The sequence below is a fragment of the Portunus trituberculatus genome, chromosome 18 (genome assembly GCF_017591435.1).
Source record: "Portunus trituberculatus isolate SZX2019 chromosome 18, ASM1759143v1, whole genome shotgun sequence".
Lineage (NCBI taxonomy): Eukaryota > Metazoa > Arthropoda > Malacostraca > Decapoda > Portunidae > Portunus > Portunus trituberculatus.
In genome coordinates this window covers 13,853,049-13,875,548 of record NC_059272.1, presented here as the reverse complement: position 1 = coordinate 13,875,548, position 22,500 = coordinate 13,853,049, and the positions used below count along the sequence as shown (strand labels likewise).

The 22,500-nt window shown below is 45.3% G+C and overlaps 1 protein-coding gene across 12 annotated transcripts in view; it reads right to left on the bottom strand.

The window, feature by feature from the left end:
* The window catches only part of LOC123505842 (ankyrin repeat and SAM domain-containing protein 1A-like), an 86,255-nt gene that overhangs the window by 35,319 nt on the left and 28,436 nt on the right, over positions 1 to 22,500 (bottom strand). For 6 of the 12 annotated variants that reach the window (XM_045257607.1, XM_045257608.1, XM_045257609.1 and 3 more), the window contains 3 exons: positions 19,428 to 19,610; positions 16,706 to 17,353; positions 14,075 to 14,200 (listed from right to left, as the gene is read on the bottom strand). In XM_045257607.1, the coding sequence (XP_045113542.1) occupies positions 14,075 to 14,200; positions 16,706 to 17,353; positions 19,428 to 19,610 (957 nt within the window). The remainder of the gene's footprint in view (positions 1 to 14,074; positions 14,201 to 16,705; positions 17,354 to 19,427; positions 19,611 to 22,500) is intronic. The other 6 variants (XM_045257612.1, XM_045257613.1, XM_045257611.1 and 3 more) reach the window with 5 other exon arrangements.

Sequence of the window (22,500 nt, the reverse complement as noted above, 5' to 3'; positions counted from 1 at the left end):
TGGTGCGTCAAGCGTTATTAGTAAGCCTTGTGTGGGAGCAGCCACTGTGTTGATATAGTTTATGACTTTGAGACGGAGCAGGGTGGGTGAGTTTCTGCGAGTGGGAAGGAGTTTATACATTTAATACGTGAGTAGAATAAGACAAGCAGGAACAAGGTACGTGCATAAACGTTTGCGTTGACATAGTTTATGATTTCGAGACGAGGAACGCTGGCCGAGTTTCATATATGGAATAAGTTTATGTATTTAAAAAAGTTATTGGAATAAAGTCACTAAAGACATTGGATAGTTTCAAGAAAAGTTAGTTAGATGTATGGATGATGACGATAGATGGTAAGTTGTAAGTGATGAAAAGCTGTCTTGTGTGAGTCAAGTGGCCTTGTTGTCTTGTGTTCTTAATGTCAACAAAAGATGACGGACGGCCAGACCGGGCAAGGGTTGGAAGTCGTGGTGTAAGGGATGCTATGGCCACGCAACACAGGCAGATAAAACGGAATGCCGAAGATTAGAAAAAAGGACGGGGAAACCTCTTAAATAATTCAAGATATACGAAAAAATAAAATGATATGAATATTGACAAAAAAACTAAATAAATAAAAGATTTCAAACAAAAATAGATTACTTTGGGATGCCATGAAATAAAAACGCAATTTCTAGTCCAGAACACGTGGCTGAGGACAGAAGAGGAAAACGTGAATACTGTAGACGGGTAAACCACAATAAAACACCTCAAAGGAAGAGGGAATTTCAAGTTCTGAATAAGACTTGGAACGTCTGAAAACTATTCATTCAAAATAGAGAAACAAAAAGAAAAAAAAGTTACAAAATATAAAAAATAGGGGGGAAAAAAATACATTCAAATTAAGAACTAGAACACTTTCACACACACACACACACACACACACACACACACACACACACACACACACACACACACACACACACACACACACAGCCAGAAACAGTGATAAGTAATTAGGCCACAAAAATTAGCCTTGACAGAGGTGTGTGTGTGTGTGTGTGTGTGTGTGTGTGTGTGTGTGTGTGTGTGTGTGTGTGTGTGTGTGTGTGTGTGTGTGTGTGGGTGTTGAGGGGAAAGGAATGAGGGAAGAAAGAAGGGGAGGAGCGAGGGTGTAACTCAAACCTGGGGGGAGGAGGAGGTGGTTTACCCTGTCCCTCCCAGACACTCACACTTGACCTGGTGACCTTGAGTTTGACCTTTGACCGTCGCCTGAGGAATGTATCAAGGCGAACAGTGGGCCTATAGACCAGAGAGAGAGAGAGAGAGAGAGAGAGAGAGAGAGAGAGAGAGAGAGAGAGAGAGATAACAGCCACTCAGCCAGAGAGGAAGGGACAAACAGATAAACATAAAGACGGCGTAGAAAGGATGAAAACAATACAAAGTGAGTGAAGTAAAAGATAAAAGAATAACAAGGAGGTGAGGTTCAAAATAACAAAAGGAAATGGAGAGGGGAGAAAAGAAAAGTTTGGAGGAATGGAAGTGAGAGGAAATATACTAGAATTAACGCAGGGGAAAGGGGAAGAAAGGAATTTTAAGAAAAGAAAGATGTAATATAAAGGAAGAAGAAGAAGATGAAGATGAAGAAGAAAATGAAGATGATGATGGAGGAGGAGGAGATGAGATAGAAATGGGAGGCGAGAAGGCCTAACCCAAAATTAACTAATCTCATTCCCCTTGTTAAAATCCCTACATGGCAGAACACACACACACACACACACACACACACACACACACACACACACACACACACACACACACACACACACGAGTAGCACAATTGCACGTAGAGTGGACATGAATACACATACACACACACATACGGGGACCAAATAGTAATGAACCTCATCACACATCACCTTCATCACACACACACACACACACACACACACACACACACACACACACACACACTGACCAGACAGGTGTTGTTGGGCGCAGTCTCACGTGAAGGCGTCTCGTTCATACATCCTCACAACTCGATGCTCAGTACGAAGCAGCCAAGTGGCTGGTGGTAAATGACACTGCAAGGAGGCAGGGAGGTTTACGTACCGCCCGCTTAGCCTTAGAGGGTTAACGATGGGAAGCAACACACGGCACGGAGAGTATGACGCGATGTAAATGAATGAAGAGTTGCAGTGGTTCGCGTCAAGACGGGGGGAGCACAGAAGACATAAAGTTGTGGTTATTATTTAGAAGTGAATGGTGTAAACGTAAAGGACACAGGTAGAGACTGAGGGACTCCGTGACGCGCGTGACGTAAGGCCACAGAAAGCTCTTCACCACACCACCGCACAACCACTCGGAGTGCCACACGGCAGCCAACTGAGCAGGCCTGGTGAGGCGGGAGGGTGCCCAGCGCTACCCACGGGCACTTCCCCTCCCCATCCCCGCCACTCCCTCCAGCCCCCAGCCTGCCCGCCTCGTGCCCGCCGCTCTCCCTCGATGCTTATTGTTATCGACAAAAACGTGTTACGTGTCTCGTCCCTCACGTGATTGGTGGTGCGTGCCCGTTTATCTTGCCCGGCACCTCTCCTCTTCTCCCGTGCCCTCCCAGATGCTGCCTCTCCCACCACGCCTCCCACTCCCCATCTCTCCATTACGAACCTGTTGCATCTTTGAAGTCCCTCTCCATCCTAGTTTCAAACACACACACACACACACACACACACACACACACACACACACACACACACACACACACACACACACACCACTTCCCTCTTATCCCTGCTATATCACCACGTCCCAACCCCTGTCACCCTGCTGTACTCCCCTAATGTATTTAAGACCGTTCCTTCACTCTGCCCTGCTGCTCTCCCCTATTCCCTCGTTAGCCCTCCCTGTCCTATGTCCGCCAGTCTGCCTCGCTTCTCTACACTGTGACACTCTGTATTCACCTCTCATCCCTGTCCTTCCCTACCTTGCTCACTGCACCCCAACACTCCACCACTCCACCGTTGCTGTCCTTTGCTACGCACCTTAACTAACCATAACATCTCGCTCTCTGTATTTTTCCTTGCCCTATATTCCGTACCTTCCCTTCTATTGTATGTTTAATCCTCCATCTACTTTCTCATTCGTGTCTCTTCAGTTCCTTCGTTTCCCACTTTAATTTCATCTTGTTTTCCTTGCCCGATGTTATTTCCTCCCTTATACTAATTTTTTTTCTTTGTTCCCCCATTCATGTCCCTCCCATTTCTCCTCTATCCTCCTTAGTCTATTTTCTACCCCTTCACATCTCTCTCTCTCTCTCTCTCTCTCTCTCTCTCTCTCTCTCTCTCTCTCTCTAGCTCCCCTACTTCCTCAGCCTCCCCTTCCCCTCTTCATCGCTTCTCGTCATGCCTCAACACGGCCCCGGGTCTGTCCACGGTGCCGCCCTGTCATCACACTCTAGGAATACTCAGTGTGCGCGCCATCACTCTCATTCACAGTATCGTCACGTACACAACTCTTATCGCAACAGGAGTTTTCTACAGTCCTGCTTCCACGAACCACACTGCATTGATAAAAGCACCGTACGTCATTTCTATATTACTTCCACAGGTTGCGCTATGCTTCAGTCTTGCGGTGTATTAATGAAAGCAATCAACTCATCCGCCTATCCATGCATTTTTTTTTTCAGATTTATTTCTATGTTTCACAGTGAATTGTTGGCACTGTACGTCACTGTTGTTGTATTTCACTCGTACCGCTAGGCGAGTCACTTGGTGCGTCTTAACCCAATCACCGTTTCAATCTCTCCATAGTACAGTAGTCACTTTATCCCTTCGTGAGTCCTTTACTGTTATTGGCTTCTACTCAAGCTTCAGTAATGTAGTGTAAGTTCAAGGTGTAATTTCGAAAGACACCAAAAAGGAAAATGAGTGATCGATTGGTTAAGAACTTCAAAATGCCATCAGTCTCTCTCTCTCTCTCTCTCTCTCTCTCTCTCTCTCTCTCTCTGCAAAATCGTTCAGGATTAGAATTAAGATAGCAAGCGTTAGTCATTAGTCACCAAACAGCATAATCTCATTCATTACTCAACAATGTGTCACTATGCGCTCACTGTAGCAAGAAAACAGGTGTCTTCACCACTGCACTATTGAAAACACTACACGTAACCACTACACCTCATCTGCATTCATTACACTACATGCAATCACTACCCAATAATAATAAAAAAAAAAAAACACGAAAAAAAATGCAGTACTTCACTGTTATCACTACTCAGGCCACACCATCGACCCTTCCTCTCCTCTCCCCTACCCCCTCACCAATCCTCCCCGTCGCTGCCTCTTCACCGTTGCTTCACTTTATCAATAATGGTTTCACAACATTACTGAGGAACACGATGATGACGCAGTGAGCGGCCGCAGATAACCATGCACGTGTTTGGTGACGAGAGCGCTGATGGAGGAAATACGCCGCGCTATTCTAATACGGAGTGAGGCAAGCTTCTCTTTGTATGTGTGTATGTGTGTGTGTGTGTGTGTGTGTGTGTGTGTGTGTGTGTGTGTGTGTGTGTGTGTGTGTGAACAGTTCGCGATAAGATTCTTCCGCTCCACTTTGCAATGGCTAAGTTCATACAGAGCTCACTGTGTTCAATTTAAAGTTTAAGTGTAAAGGACGAGTCTTCTCTGAGGTGAAGTGTGGGGAAAGACAGTGTCCTTGGAATGCCTGCAATGAAGTGCATGTTCTTAATGTGATGAAGAGGAATGGCTCTGTGGCCTTGCTGAAGTGAAGCTTGCGTACACCGACTCGTGAAGTGGAAAGTATATCTGTGTCCTCGCTGAAGCGAAGTGTACGGAAGCTCACGTAGTAGTAGGTGCAGTGAAGTGCAAAGGTGTAGATGTGTTCTCGCTGAAGTGGTGAAGGGAGGGTGGTGTCCTCGATGCAGCTGGTGCAGCCTCCCACCCACGGCCGTTCTCCCACAACGATAAAGACAAGATTCAAGACTCAAAACTCAAGAGCTCCGTTGCCGGCAAATATTTTTCTAGTATTCTTTATTGATTGGCAGAAGGACGAAGTAGCGGCGTTATCAGAACGTCACGTGTCCATCCACGCCACCCTGACTGGCTTGGCGGCCGCAGCCACTTCCAGATTAGATTTTCTCAGGACACTCCACTAGTTGCCGTTTGGAGAGTGGCGATACAGGGTTTTTCTTTCAGTCAGCGTTCTCTGCACGTTAAAAGAGAAAAAGTCGATAATGAATCGTTTACACCTCTACAGATCACTTCAACCACTGCTGAGGGTTCAACATCAACTGATAAAGACACACTTGCATCTCAATTGCTTAACCAGAGACGATTTTCAAGAGTACAAATTAAATTGTAACAATCAAAAGGTTATAACCATTCATTTGCTCCTTTGTTGTAAAGCGCCATCTTTCAAAATAATGCTCTAAACTTTCACTATAGGCTATTTCATAACAAAAAAGAATGAGCTGTGAGGTGTTAACCCTAAACGTGGCAGTCAATTATCAAGTTACAAGATAGAAGTGTCAATGCCAGACAATATTTACCTCCCTTTATCTTTCGTCTCCAGTAAAGTAAAGCAAAATATTCAGACTTCTTAACAGTTCAAGATAAGCAGTACGGCTATTGCTTTACCGCCACGCACATCCGTGATAAGGCATAATGTGAAGAGCGTTGATAGAGAAGATACCAAATTTCCACTTGATGTTTCTTTCATTTTTAGGTGATGTACAGACGACTGGCCAAGGACAACAAAACAATAAAAGGCCTGCTATCTCCACTTCACAAGAGGTCATACTAATTGTATCCAGGAAAGTTCAGTGTAATTCCGGAGATATTTCAATTCCTCAGCTTAATCCCTATTTGGGTTTGCTGTTTTTAATGAACCTTTTCTCGGTGTTTTAGTATTGTGCCATTCTTTCGCTGATACCTTCGTCTGTCACGTCTTTAGTTCATAAGGTCCGTTCACCTTACGTATGCTATCACTCTGTCTTCTCTTAACAGGAACTCGTGTGGTGAGAGTTAACAAGCCGAAAATTCCAAATACGTAACATTCAAAGAAAAACTAAACTACATTCATCGTCTCACCACCAAGCCATGATCGTTTTGGAAGCAACTAATTATTTCCTTGATCGCCTTCCTAACAGAAATCACTATAATGGGAAGCCCACACCCTTTCCACCTTACGCAGCGGACACAAGGAAAAAAAGTGCAAGGCGGGCTTCCTCGAAGAGCCGCCCTGCTCTCCCTCACTTCCCTGACGTAATACATGTTCTCGCCCAGGGTCAGCCGCCCACCGTCACACACACACACTTATAAGGCATGAGGATAAAGCGCCAGGGACGTTCCTAGCGAGTGAAAAGACCAGAAGATAAGTCAAGTTTACCGTGACATGCTTACTGTTCAGCAGTCTATATGTATACCATACAAACACTTCTGTCAAAGCAACAATAATTGTTGACATTTGGCTTGAAATACTGAGGATGATCAGTGCTAACCAGACTAAATGAACACTGCAAATAAGATAAAAGCAGTGACTGAATTTTTTTGCGAATTAACTTCAGCAGTCTGATACCAAACAAACACCAGGTCAATCAAGGCAACAACAATTGGGACTTGACTTCAGATAATCAGAATGATCGGTGCTAACCAGACAACTGCAAATGCTGAACACTGCAGGCCAGGTAAAGGCAGTGAGTAACAAACACACAGAGAGAGAAAAAACGGAACGGTCAGGCATGAGGAGATAGAAAACGTTGAACAGGCAGACATAAATAGAGACGAGGGGAGTCTTGCAAACAGAGGGAGACGGATAAAAGACAGACAGACGGACACAAGCGGATCAAGGTTTGGCAGACTGACAGATAAACAGGCGGGTACAAGACGGAGACACGGGCAGAATGAGATAAGATAAGACAGACAAGAGGGACTGAGTGACAAGCAGACAGATAGACAGACAGAAGCAAGCACTGACATCAAAGGCAAGACAAAGCCGGTTTTTCCAAGAACAGTCACGCCACTTAAGAACAAGAGAAAAAAAAAGATGGTGACGAAAACAAACAAGATAAGAGAATAGGAGAACAAAAGAAATAGATAAGACACCAAAGGAGGATGAACGGATTTAGAAATTAGTGACAATAAAAAAAAGTGATAAGAAAAAAAGACCACAGAGATAAGAAAGGTAAAGAATAAATCAGGCACAGAAATAAAAAAAAAAAATAAAGCAATAAAGAATAACAGGGAGACCGAAAAGAAATAAAAGAAAGAGAACTGTAGAACACGAGGAAGAGGTAAACAAAAAGATAAATAAATGAAATAAAGAAAACTGCAGAACACGAAGTAAAGGTAAACAAAAGTAAAGAAAAAGGAAAAAACATTACCTCTGGGAAAACCGGAACAGTGCAGAGAATTGTGAGAAGAGGAAAAGTTGATGAGTAGATGGAGGAGGAGGAGGAGGAGGAGGAAATATCAAGGCCACCAATGCTTTCCCATTCTCTATTTTCCCACTTATCTCCCAACCCAGCTTCTCCCCCACTCTCTCTCTCTCTCTCTCTCTCTCTCTCTCTCTCTCTCTCTCTCTCTCTCTGATAATCCCCCAGCATACTACTTGACGCAAACACCTGCTACGGAGAGAAGGAGGAGGGAGGGAGGGAAGGAGGGAGGAGAAGGGAAGGAAACAAAGAAAGCAAGTGTTCAGATGAAGGGAGGAAAAAGATAATCAACAGAACAGGTGCACGGGGAGAGGGAAAAGAGGGGATGAAGGAGGACGAGGGAGAAATGGAATATGGAAAAAAAAGGTAAAGGAGAAGAGAGAGAGAGAGAGAGAGAGAGAGAGAGAGAGAGAGAGAGAGAGAGAGAGAGAGAGAGAGATTGTGTATGTATGGATCACTTTTAAATAAATAACGCATTGAAATAACACACTTTCTTTCCCACAAATATTTCTCGCCATCGCATATTTTGTCATTAGATAGAAACACCATCATATTTTTTTTCCTAACTTTCTTCTCCTCCTCCTCCTCCTCCTCCTCCTCCGCCTTCACAAAAGAGCAGGCGAGATGTGAGCTTCTATTCCTGCTGTTGTACGTACCCACTACCGTCTCTGGGGCCTCCTAATAACTCTCTCTCTCTCTCTCTCTCTCTCTCTCTCTCTCTCTCTCTCTCTCTCTCTATCTAACGGCTCCTCTTTTTAGCTGATCTACAGTACACTAAAACTGGTACTTTCTCACTTAGTACACAGTCTCTCTCTCTCTCTCTCTCTCTCTCTCTCTCTCTCTCTCTCTCTCTCTCTCTCTCTCTCATGAATTATCAAGCACAAGACACATACGGCACCACAAAATGAATAGTGGAACAAACTCCCCCCATACACACACACCTCCCCGAGTCCTCCTCCTTGGGTTCGCTCACACTAACATACGAAAGTGACAACACGCAGGTTAATTTTAAAAATGCTATACACGGTCGTGGGTGAGTCTTCTTATAGACATTAGGTCACGCAAGCCTCGAGGGAGACGAAATAAGCAAAAAATAAAAGTAAAATACACAAACAACCTACTAAGATGAGAATAAACGCAATGAAAATAAACAGACGTACGATATAATAGAGATGAAAAGCAGTGAGTGGACAGAAGGTGAAAGGAGCGACAGATGCAACGCGTGAATAATTATGAGAGGCAACGAAGTACTGTATGAGAGAGGAAATAAGAGAAACACATACCAACAAGGGACGGCCTCGCATTCCTCGAGTCTCTTGTCAACACGGAAAAAGTGAAGGTTCAGGTAGGAAGAATATGTGTGTGTGTGTGTGTGTGTGTGTGTGTGTGTGTGTGTGTGTGTGTGTGTGTGTGTGTGTGTGTGTGTGTGTGTGTGTGTGTGTGTGTGTGTGTATGATCTGCTGCAGTCTCTGACGAGACAGCCAGACGTTACCCTACGGAATGAGCTCAGAGCTCATTATTTCCGATCTTCGGATAGGTCTGAGACCAGGCACACACCACACACCGGGACAACAAGGTCACAACTCCTCGATTTACATCCCGTACCTACTCACTGCTAGATGAACAGGGGCTACACGTGAAAGGAGACACACCCAAATATCTCCACCCGGCCGGGGAATCGAACCCCGGTCCTCTGGCTGTGAAGCCAGCGCTCTAACCACTGAGCTACCGTGTGTGTGTGTGTGTGTGTGTGTGTGTGTGTGTGTGTGTGTGTGTGTGTGTGTGTGTGTGTGTGTGTGTGTGTGTGTGTGTGTACTAAATGAGAAAGTACCACTTAAACAATTCGCTCAAAAGAACAAAAAAAGCCAAAAAATGTATGACCCCGAGAGAGAGAGAGAGAGAGAGAGAGAGAGAGAGAGAGAGAGAGAGAGAGAGAGAGAGAGAGAGAGAGATTAAAATGACACCAGAAAAAAATAGAGGAAAAAAAAATAAGGAACAAACTACGAGCGAAGAGAAAGTTAGAAGAGTACGACGCTTTCCTTCCCTTCTGGACTCTTACGGTGAATGTCTGCTAATGCGGCGGTGGCAGCGGCGGCGGTGGCAGCGGCGGCGCAGGGTCAGTCCACTGGTGAGTCATGTCTCGGGCAGGAATGAGTCACCGCGATGCCCTGCGATTTACCCATTACCTCATCCCGCCGCCACCGCCAGGCCGCGACCCTGGCTGACCCCGCGGCATTGTTTGGCGCTCCTCGTCCCTCCGTAAGTGCTCCAGCTCACGCGATCCGCCCTTTCCCACCCATTTAGCCTTTGATTTTTAAGTACTCCCTTCAAACTTTTTACTGCCTCTCGTTCCTCCTGCGGCTCAGAGATGAAATACATTCCTTTCTTCGTTCCTGCAATCCATTTTTTTCTCTCTCCGAAGATTCGACGCAGTTTTCTACCGCTCATTAATTTTCACTCCATCTGAACTTGTCAATGCCTTCTTGTCTTCTTGACACGGCTTCGAAATTAAGCAAATCCTCCTCTTCGTCTCTGCTGTTCATGTGTTTTTTTTTTTCCTCTGACTCTTCGTCCTAGATTTCCCCTTCCTATTAACTGCTACCACTGCGCTCCTCGTGTATGATCTCTTTCCTCAGGCGCCGAAAAGTGGCAAGTCCTCCTCACTTGGTTCACGCAGCATACCACACTGAACAGTTGTATAACATAAATAGAAGACTCGACATGAGCACGACGCAGGCATTTGGCAAGTTGCAAGTTGATAAACACTAAGCCGATAAGGGTTAAGACGGCCCACATAGAACGTATTACTTAGAGAGAGAGAGAGAGAGAGAGAGAGAGAGAGAGAGAGAGAGAGAGAGAGAGTTTATAATGAGGTGAGTGCCCTAAACAAGCACAAGTGTAAGCAGTCTTATTAATATTTACTCACGAATAGTTTGTCTTTCTATTCATTTAGTTCTGCTCGAAGCTAATGCCAAACTGATCCCTCAAGGCCTGACCCAAGTGTCTCCTCTGTCCTCGTCATGATTTGACTTGGGTACACGCCTGCATAATTCCTCGCCTCCACTCTCCAAACTATAGTTCCTTGTTTGCACTTCCTTACTCCATCCCAACTCTGTGTTGCCATCATATTGTATCTATTTATCTATCTAAGCCCTAAATATTAAAGACTTTACTTACCACATCAATCATCAACACATTTACCTATAACTAACTACCTCACCTTTGTATTACTAAACATAACATTATTATCACCATCGCTTCAAATGTTAACCAAATGTCCGGATCATTATTACTATCACCACAACAACCCCTTTCTTGACATCTACTGTTACTTCACCACTACCACTATCACCACTAACCAACCTATACTGCTGCACGACATCACCATGTTCCCTAACTTGTCCTTACCTAGTTCACCATTACCGCTATTGTCTCCACTATATCCATCACCATTACCATCACGTCCCTAACCGCAGCATCACCACCATCACTCCTTAACTCTTCCAACTCATCACTATTAGTAAGGAACAAACACTCACCACAAACACCAGGAAATATGATTCGAGATGACCTAGATTAGCGTGACATGACCCGCACCCTCCCCCTCCCTCACCCTTAAGTATTTCCACAGCAATGACCTGCCTTCTCTCTTCTCCCTTCCTCTCCTCTTCCTTCTCCCTTACCTTTCCTTCCTTCCTTCTCCTTCTTCCTTTTCCCATAGATGCATCAGAGAGAGAGAGAGAGAGAGAGAGAGAGAGAGAGAGAGAGAGAGAGAGAGAGAGAGAGAGAGAGAGAGAGAGAGAGAGAGAGAGAGAGATTACCGCCCAGGGCCAACTAGGGTTAATTTATAATGTCCTTCCCTCACTCGATCCTTACCCCCTCCCCACCTCCTCCTACTCCTTCCACACACACGGTAAAAGGACTTGACCGCCTACACACACACACACACACACACACACACACACACACACACACACACACACACACACACACACACACACACAAATGAAAAAGAACAACAACCACCACCACCACCACCACCACCATCACCAGAGGCCATGTCAGAATGTCTACGAATAAAGGCTCAAGGCTCGCTCATCTCCTCCTCCCTCCTCATCATCACCACCATCACCATCACCATCATCACCATTAGCTTAGTTATGGCCGGTCATGTGTCGCGTCAACATCATAAGGGTCATTCTGTACACAGCCATCCCACCTCTCTCTCTCTCTCTCTCTCTCTCTCTCTCTCTCTCTCTCTCTCTCTCTCTCTCTCTCTCTCTCTCTCCCTTCACTTCACTGCATTTCTGTCTTTCCTGCCAGAGAGAGAGAGAGAGAGAGAGAGAGAGAGAGAGAGAGAGAGAGAGAGAGAGAGAGAGAGAGAGAGAAACATGTGATGCGTTGTTAGACTGTTATGGACGGGTGATGGATGGGCATGGGCGGCGTGGCGTGGTGTGTGTGGCGTAGTGTGGCGTCGAGGAGGGCGCGGTGAGGGTGGGAGACGCCAGGGGTGAGTTAGCACAGTGATATAGTAGGAGACTGTGGATGGGTGGGTGGGTGGGTGGGTAGAGCAGCGGCCTGGTGAAGGGTGAAGGGCGGGGTGTGACAAGCAGTGTCGGGGATGGTGAGTGGGACGTGGGAATCTCACGAGGAGGAAAAACGTGAATGGATGAGAGATAGTAACAATGGATGAAATGAATAAGTCTGCACACACACACACACACACACACACACACACACACACACACACACACACACACACACACACACACAGCTAAAAAACCGCTGCTACAAATAAGATTACGTACACCAGCAATAATCTACGTAGAGAAAGCAAAGACAGCAGGAGGAGAACGACGAGGACGACAACAACACTGATGAACAAAAATGGTGAGGGAAAAGAAGTCACTGAGGAAACTTGACAAAAAGCAGTTATTAACCACGCAAGGTTGCCAAACACATCTTGCAGCATAATCTCTCTCTCTCTCTCTCTCTCTCTCTCTCTCTCTCTCTCTCTCTCTCTCTCTCTCTCTCTCTCTCTCTCAAGGTAACACTTACTGACACCTTTTCCTCACACAAACAATCAGCACCTCATTCCCTCAACCCTCGACATCATAACGTCTTGTTTCCTCTCTTCTCTCAAATACACACTCTAACCTTTACCAATCGCTCTCATTTCCACTCCCCCCTAATTCATTCACACACCTCCACAGCCCCCTTAACCCCTTCAATACCATGACGTGTTTTCATATTCGTTCTGCTTACTATTTGGTGATATTATACAGGGATTGAAATAGTGAAGGCTGCGGCCATTTATCTTCTGACCTCCATAGACCCCTCCAAATGTCAATAAAATAGTCTAATCGTACACAAATCTCAAGGTAAAAATGTGTCCCAGTATTGAAGGGGTTAACACGTGCCTGCTTCCTCTCTTATACCAAACACCCTCAATAACCACCTCCTCCCCGCACGTAATCATATCACCTCCACCGTTCACCCCCACTTCCATCCTCTCCACACTTACTCCCTCTCCGCTCTTCTCATCGCTTTTTTTTATCTATCATTAAAGAAGTAAGGAAAGCCGAGCCACTGGGACAAAGGCATAAGGACAAGCCGAGAGAAGCCCGTCTGGGTCCAAAACACAACCCACACTTCCACTCAACTGCACATTTAATCAACCTCACCACTCATACTTCCACTACACACTGCGGAGTTTGCGCTACCAAGGAGGGAAGGGCTCAAGGAAGGGTGGAGGGACAACGAGCGCAGGATGAGGAGATAAGAAGGCACGTAGGAGGAGGAGGAGAAGGAGGAAGGGAATTGACAAAAAAAAAAAAAAAAAAAAAAAAAAGTATTGAGAATGAAGAAAGAAAACATGAATATGAATTAAACATAGGAGACTGCAAGTAAGAATATCGGAAAATGTGGATATCGTAAGATGGGAAAAATAATAAAAGTAAAGATAACAATATGGAAAAGGAGAAGTTTGTAAAAATCAAGAAAAATTATGGGAAGGAGAGAGAGAGAGAGAGAGAGAGAGAGAGAGAGAGAGAGAGAGAGAGAGAGAGAGAGAGAGAGAGAGAGAGAGAGAGAGAGACGTAACATGAGGATAATGCTTGAGTTAGTCAATGTGGGCAACAAAGACCCACATCAGACCATTTTATTAGCCACAAACCATCTGTCACACCCACGCCCACACCTACACGCCCCCAGACCATCCACCGCCACACACCGCTGCTCCGCGTGGGCACTAGTGGTGGGCGGCGGCAGGCGGGCGGGCGGGCGAGCGGGTGGTTGGAAGTGGGTGTGAGTGGATGAAGTGGCGAGTAAACAGAATAAATACAACGCTGAATAATGGATGATGAATGGCTGCAGCAGGTGTGTGGGTGAAGCTGGACAAGAAACAGCGTGACAAAGCAGGTGTGTGGGAGTAACAGATGTGTGGGGGAAGCAGAAGCGGAATCAGGTGAGTGTGGGAGAAGCAGGTGTGTGACTCGCTACACGGGACGACAAGGTAAAAAATAAGGGAAAAAAAAAATCACTGCCGTAACACACACACGCCGCACGCACATGTATCGACGCACACATACATGCCAGGGCGTGCACACGGGGGCATGGCGTGCACACGGGGAGGGCGCGACACGTGCAACACGGAGGCGGGTACTCACGGGCGGACGGGAGACGGCGTGCATCTTTGCGTGGATGGAGATCTGAGCCTGGCGAGCGGAGGGCGGCGGGTGGTCGGGCGTGGGCGGCTGCTGGTAGTGGGTGGGACTCAGGGGCTGCGGCCTTACCTGTGGGCGGGAGAGGAGGGCCAGGCTCAGCCCTCGCCACCTGCACCCCGCCCGCCCCAGCCCTCAATCCTCACCCTCACTTCCCTCCCTACCCTTCCCTCTCTCCCCAATGTCATTCTCTCCCTCCCTTCCAGTATGTCTCCCTCTCTCCCTCACGGCGTCTTCCCCTGCTTTACCTTTGCCTTCCCGAATAACAACAACAAAAGCAACACCAGCAGCAATATAAAGAGCAACAAGAACAAGAATAATAATAATAATAATAATAATAATAATAATAATAATAATAATAATAATAATAATAATAATAATAATAATAATAATAATAATAATAATACACTTGTTCCTCAACTTCCTCAACACACCGGCTCCTCACTCTGTCCCTAACTAACCCACTATCCACTCCTCCCTCCACCTCCACATCTAACACCCACTCAGCCTCTCAACGCCACATCCACACACACACACACACACACACACACACACACACACACACACACACACACACACACACACACACACACACACACTAACTCGTCCCTCCTAACCCATCTAAACATCTTTTCTGGTCCACACTCACTATTGACACCACTCACCAATCCCTCCACACTCACCCCACTCATCCCTCCACACCATCTCTCTCTCTCTCTCTCTCTCTCTCTCTCTCTCTCTCTCTCTCTCTCTCTCTCTCTCTCTCTCTCTCTCTCTCTCTCTCTCTCTCTCTCTCTCTCTCTCTCTCAGGCATGGTGAGGGATACCTAACATAACACCGCCACGTGCATGTTCTATTGTTGCAGACAGTAAGGCAGCAAATGGCGGTGGTGGCATAAATAAATAATTGCACTCGAGGAAGTCAACCCAATTTTACGTGCGGGCGTCTTGATTTGTAATACATAAAGCAGCTGGCTATGTAGCGGCGTGGGAATGGGTGGTCTCTCTCTCTCTCTCTCTCTCTCTCTCTCTCTCTCTCTCTCTCTCTCTCTCTCTCTCTGATGGAATGCGTGCGGAAAGAAGACACAAGTGATGGGTCAATGCGCATGCGCGTGAGGAAATCTGCCAGCGTGGTCGGGTGAGTGTGGGCGATGCTGCGTCAAGGTGCACGGACGCTAATGTGTGCACGTAATTAGGCGCGGAAATGCGTGCATGTATGCCAGGTGAACGTGCGCGTGGAGGAAAGTAATGTGCACGTGCGTGTGGAAAACTTTTGTGCGTGTGCGTGCGTGGGAGCTGTGAATGCGTGCACGTGCGAGATAGAAGGGGAACATAATAATAATAATAATAATAATAATAATAATAATAATAATAATAATAATAATAATAATAATAATAATGATAATAATAATAATAATAATTATTATTATTATTATTATTATTATTATTATTATTATTATTATCATTATCATCGTATAATAATAACTATTATTATTATCATTATCATTATTATTATTATTATTATCATAATAATAATAACAATAATAATAATAATAATAACTAATAATAATAATAATAATAATAATAATAATAATAATAATAATAATAATAATAATAATAATAATAATAATAATAATAATAATAATAATAATAATAATAATAATAATAATAATAATAATAATAATAATAACAACAACAACAACAATAGTAATAATAATAGCTTTTTCAGTAGGAATGTTTCACGTATCGTAGACACACACACACACACACACACACACACACACACACACACACACACACACACACACACACACACACACTGCACAGTCAGCTGAGGCGTGGCAGTACAGTACACGGCTCACCAGGGAGCAGTGAGGAATTGGTCCTTGAGCGACACAATTTATTAGCGTAACTCTAATTACGTTACCAGTCACATTTAAGCTGGACATTCTTTACTTATTGCTCCATTTTTTCACTCTACAAATTTTCATTAGTAAAACCTCAAGAATTAATTATCAGTCACTCCGTTGTTATTGTCATTAGAAACATGCATCGTAAGCAGCCATCCCCATCTCTCGTGTTCCGGGTGTTATTTCTTTAGCCCAGAGTGTTTCACTGAAAGACATGCAGTCATGTAGGGAAGGTGGGTTGACATGCGCCATGCTGTGATGGGTGAGAATAAAGAAGGCAAAGCTGCTCAGGTGATCTTCCGGAAGTGCAACAAAGAACCAAGGTTAGTAAGGTAGTGCATTGAAAGACTTCCCAATTCCATTATTTTCTCTATTTTTTCCTCTACTGGCTTCTATTGGTGTGTGTGTGTGTGTGTGTGTGTGTGTGTGTGTGTGTGTGTGTGTGTGTGTGTGTGTGTGTGTGTGTGTGTGTGTGTGTGTGTGTGTGTCCTGACGATATATAAACAATATGCATGCCAGGAAGTGAGCGCGTGCACCCTGCATGCATCGCGGAAAGAGACCTAGGAAGAGGACAGGAGCGGAGGGTCTGTAGGCGGTAGGGGGTAGGGGGTTAGGGAGAGAGGACATGGGACGGCCAGCGTGCTTGCATGCATGCGTGTGTGGCTCACCTTGGCTCGGGCCTCGCGCAGCTCTAATGACAACGGTCTGTGGTCCCCGTCAGAGTCCTCAGAGGAGTCAGCCCGCGACACGGTACTCCTGCTGAAGGCGGTGGCGGCACGAGGACGTCGGGGAAGCGTGAGGGCAATGCGATCTCGCAGGTTCTCGTTACGGTCTCTGAGTGAGGCGGTGGTGGTCTCGTTCCTGTGGTGGTGAGGGTGTTGATGGTGGTCTCTGGCGTTGTCCTGGTTGAGGAGGTTCTCGTTGTGGTGCAGGTGGTGGTGGTGATGGTGGGGGTGATGTGAAGAGGTTGGAGGCTGCTGGTGATGCCTTCCTTCTCTACTGTCTTTAGTGTCACGTTGTTCTCCACCTCCACCACTACCCCCACCACCACCACTACCCCAGCCACCACCACCACCACCACCACCACCACCACCACCACCACCACCTCCTCCTCCTCTGTGCTCGCGATCTCGGAAGTCCTGCTCGCGGTGGTCCCTGTGGTGGTGGTGGTGGTCTCTCTCCCGCAGGGTGTGGTAGCGGCCCCCTGTGGTGAGGTTCTCGTAGCGGTGAATGGTGTTCTCGTACACGTGGCCCGCGTCCTTCATCTTGGAGGTGCGGCGACTCTTGACTGGCTTGAAGGATATTGTGCTGTACATCTGCGGGAGGAGGGGCGGGGACGGGGGCAGGTACGAAGACGGAGACGGGAGAGGCAAGCGAGGAGAGGTGCGATGGTGGGAAGGCGTGATTTGGCGCGGGAAGACGATTGACAGGCATAAGATGGAAGAGAGTGAATTAATGATGAGGCGTTTGAGGAGGGATAAAGCCAATGAAGCGGAGAACAGAAGAAAAAAGTAAGGAAGAGGGGACGATGAGACGTTATAAGGGTGAGAAAAACAAGGAGGCAAAGAGGTGATGAAGAAAGGAGTATATGAAGCGTGACAAGGAAATGGTAGTTGAGAAGCGCGACCAAGAAATAGTAATAGATAAATAGATAGACATTGGAAGGAAGAGGAAAAGAACAGGTTTGTAGCAGAAAAATAATCGGGAAAAACAGCAAAACAGAATGATTAAACGCAGGAAAAACCATGGAAAAGTAAGATGGAAGACAGAAAAGAGGAGGAGGAGGAGGAGGAGGAGGAGGAGGAGGAGGAGGAGGAGGAGGAGGAGGAGGAAGAGGAGGAGGAGGAGGAGGAATGAAGGATGGAAGGAAGGAAAGAGAAAGCAAACCACCATTAAATTAACAGAACCACAAAAGCATTCCTAACCAACATGTTCAATCTACCGCCACCACCACCACAACCACCAATTCTCGCCACCTCCTCATCTTCTTCCACTTATCACAACCTCCAGAACACACACCGTCGAGAAAGACTTTTTTGTTCATCTTCTTCCACTTCCTCCTCCTCCTCCTCTTCCATGAACCACGACATCTGGCACCTCCCTCGCCAATCCTGAGACACGCTGCGGCCAAGATGCAGAAAGCTTACAATGTATCGCATCTACTGAGCTGAGGTAACGTGAGGTGACCTGGTGCTGAATGGCGCAGAGAGAGAGAGAGAGAGAGAGAGAGAGAGAGAGAGAGAGAGAGAGAGAGAGAGAGAGAGAGAGAGAGAGAGAGAGAGAGAGAGAGAGAGAGAGAGAGAGAGAGAGAGAGAGAGAGAGAGGGTGTGGGGCGGTGGTATGGATAGTGATGTTCGCAGTGTTGCGTCATCACAGATAGCAGCGTCGTCACCGCCGTCTCACGGTGGCGTCACGCAGGTGAGTAATGATGGCACCAAGCAATGCACCGTGCCGTGTGCCGTGTAAGGAGCCACCTCGCTGTCGTCACTATATGTTAGGCAAGGAAAGCTTACCGCTTCACTGGCCTCACGGAAAACTACTGCTGTCTCATACTCATATTAGAAATCAATAACATACGTCTTCTGCTTCGTTACAAAAATTGGATCATATGCATTTTTTCGTAATTATCATTTTCGAAACCTGACATTTCATCAACTAGCAATAACAACCCATTAAAAGTACAAAAGGCCAAAAAATCAACTCTTCTGTGACCAGCCACAGTGTGCTAACAGTACCGGGGCGGCGCCTCATTGTGGCTTAGTGTAAAGATGAGGTGCATAATGGTACTCGTGTTGCTGCATCACCACAAGGCGCCCATTGCGAATGTTTCAGTTTCCTTACAAGAAAATGCTGAAGACACATGATTCCTCGCCTGTTCAGTTCACACAGTGAGCGGTGTGCACTGTGCAGTACTGTACACTATAAGTACATCAGCCGGCCGACCACACGTACTGCAGGCTCACCAATACATATGTCACAGGAAATTACTATATCAGAGTTCATATCGTCATTCTTCCTAACCAATGCATCCTCTTACCAAGGTGTTACGAACACTGCCACGCAGGATATGGTATTCATTGATTATATATATATATATATATATATATATATATATATATATATATATATATATATATATATATATATATATATATATATATATATATATATCAAGAATACTTGCTCACTTCTGCTTGACATTAAGATACACTTTTAAAGACAAACGCATCGATTCATTGATTACATTACATAATTCACTCACGTGCAACTTCGAAAGCATAAGTGAATCTGAACAAAAACAAAAAACAACAATAACACACACACACACACACACACACACACACACACACACACACACACACACACACACACACACACACACACACTCACCCGGTTGGAGTGGGCGTGGGCAGGCTGCATGGGTCTTGGTGTGTCGTAGTCTGAGTCGGAGCTGTCGTGGGTGTGTGAGTGGGTGAAGGTGGCCGAGCTGGAGCGGGTCCGGCTGTGTATGGGCTGGGAAGGCGGCGGCTGCAGCTGCTGCTTCTGCTGCACGTCCACGTTTTCATAATCAGACTGCAGAGACGCATGACACACGAACAAATGAGAGACTGACACTGACACATGCACACGTGGACACGCATTCAGTAAAGCTACAGAAAACTTTAACTGTAAATAAAAAAAAATCAAATAAGTAAATTCAATGCAAAGACATTTTATTGAATAAAATATTGAATTACAGGTCTTTATGCATCACGAAAAGGATAAAAATTTTTGGCAAAATTTTAATCGCCAAATAATCTTCAGGTTTGTTTATTTCATTACAATCAAGAAAAAAAAAAAAAAAAACGCGAATACGTACAGCTAATATACAATGTTAACGTGCACTGAATGGCAGGCAAAAAAAAAAAATAATAATAATAATGAAAAAATAATAAATTAATAAATAAATAAGAATGCAGGAAATTTTCAACTTCCAGATGTGTTTACATGATGTATTGACTTTACATACGAGAAGAATTAAGTTAAAATAAAGAAAAATGTAGCGGAGCAAGATGCAGGACGCCTTGCAAGGTGTGCTGAGCCCGCTAGCTGATTAGCCCCACCTCCCACCCCCACCCACACCCCGCAGAACAGGTAGAGAAAGTCAGGAGGAGGAGGAGGAGGAGGAAAAAATACCTAAACCAAACAAATAACAGAAAAGAAAATCTGAAACAAACAAATGAGAGAGAGAGAGAGAGAGAGAGAGAGAGAGAGAGAGAGAGAGAGAGAGAGAGAGAGAGAGAGAGAGAGAGAGAGAGAGAGAGAGAGAGAGAGAGAGAGAGAGAGAGAGAGAGAGAGAGAGAGAGAGAGACCCATTATTATCATTATTAATTACCCACCTTAATTACTATTATCATTATGAATTTAACAACCGAGGTCAGATGAAGCAACCAACACTTTATATAGAATTGACAAGCAACAGCAAACGACAACGGCAAACAACAACAACAACAATAATGTTCAGCACAACAACAACAACATGCGCCATGCAGCTTTGTACACGAGTAGTATGTGTGTAAGTACGTATATACACTTGTACAGTCTGACAGGGCGGTAAAGAAAGGAGGTCAGGCGGGTACTGCAAAGATAACACAACACTCATCATTGCCAACACACACACACACACACACACACACACACACACACACACACACACACACACTAATAACAATGATAATAACATCTACGAGTAGCAAACGTTTTTAAACATGATAAAATGAGGATAATAAATAATAGAAGTGGTGGTGGTTGTAGTGGTGGTGAAAATGGTTAAAGAGAGGGAGCCTTGATGATGATGGTGGTGGTGGTGGTGGTGGTGGTGGTGGTGGTGGTGATGGTGATGGTGATGGTGATGGTGATGGTGATGGTGATGGTGATAGAAATAAATAGTTACAGAGAGGGAGCCTTGATGATGATAGTGAATGACTATTAGAAATAAGACAAAAATTATGAATTTATGAATCACACACACACACACACACACACACACACACACACACACACACACACACACACACACACACACACACACACACACATACACACACACACAAGGAAACAAACAAACAAGCACAAGCAGGCACACTCAAGCAGAAAACGACTCATGTTTTCGATAGTAATAATTAAAGTCAACGAATAGATGGAAAAAAAAGAAACACAAGCATGGACTAAGATACCTACTTGAGAGAGAGAGAGAGAGAGAGAGAGAGAGAGAGAGAGAGAGAGAGAGAGAGAGAGAGAGAGAGAGAGAGAGAGAGAGAGAGAGAGAGAGAGAGAGAGAGAGAGAGAGAGAGAGAGAGAAAGTTAATGAAAGTAAAATCAAGAGCAAAGGCGAAAGCAAGCCAGCAGAGAGAGAGAGAGAGAGAGAGAGAGAGAGAGAGAGAGAGAGAGAGAGAGAGAGAGAGAGAGAGAGAGAGAGAGAGAGAGAGAGAAATAAGAGAACCAACCAGCGGGGTACATACAGTCTCCACATTATCATAGTCAGACTGCATGCAAGGAGAAAGCAAGGGGGTCAAAATTTTGAACCAAACACACACACACACACACACACACACACACACACACACACACACACACACACACAATGTAATAATAGCCGTTCTTTATCTCCCCTTCTGTTGTTGTTGGTGGTGCTGGTGCTGGTGCTGCTGTTTCCCTCCCTTCCTCTCCCTGCCCTGTCCTTCTCTCTCCCTACACAGCTTAACTAGTCAAGCCTTCAAGACACGCTGAAGCAACAGGCAAGCTAGCACATGTAATGGCAGCAGCAGCAACAACAGCAGCACTCTCTCTCTCTCTCTCTCTCTCTCTCTCTCTCTCTCTCTCTCTCTCTCTCTCTGATGCATACACTCATGGCAGCAAACACAGCACTATCAATTAATAATATGAAAAAACACACGCATACAAAATTATTCTGAAAACTAAGCTGAATGGACGTCACCAGCATAGCAAGTGCAGCCACGGGAGGAGGAGTCGATGCCAGTAACAATGACGGTAGAGGGAAAATGCAATAATAACCATGACAAACACTAAACACGTGTAAAACAACCCAACATTGACACTCTGGAGGTAACAGGGAGGGGCTGGAGCGCATCACACACACACACACACACACACACACACACACACACACACACACACACACACACACACTTTATACCAAGGCAGATCACTAAGAAAACTTTCTGCTCACTACTAAATGCAATTGTAAAATGCTTCCTACACAGCTGCTCGCACTTTCTCGCTCCTTCCTTCCTTCCTTCCTTTCTTCCTTCCTATCTCTCCAGTGTAAATGAGTATAACGTAAGCTCTCTCTCTCTCTCTCTCTCTCTCTCTCTCTCTCTCTCAATGACACATACTTTATAGCCGCAATCATAATAATTACCCATTACGTAAACACAAACACACACACACACACACACACAGT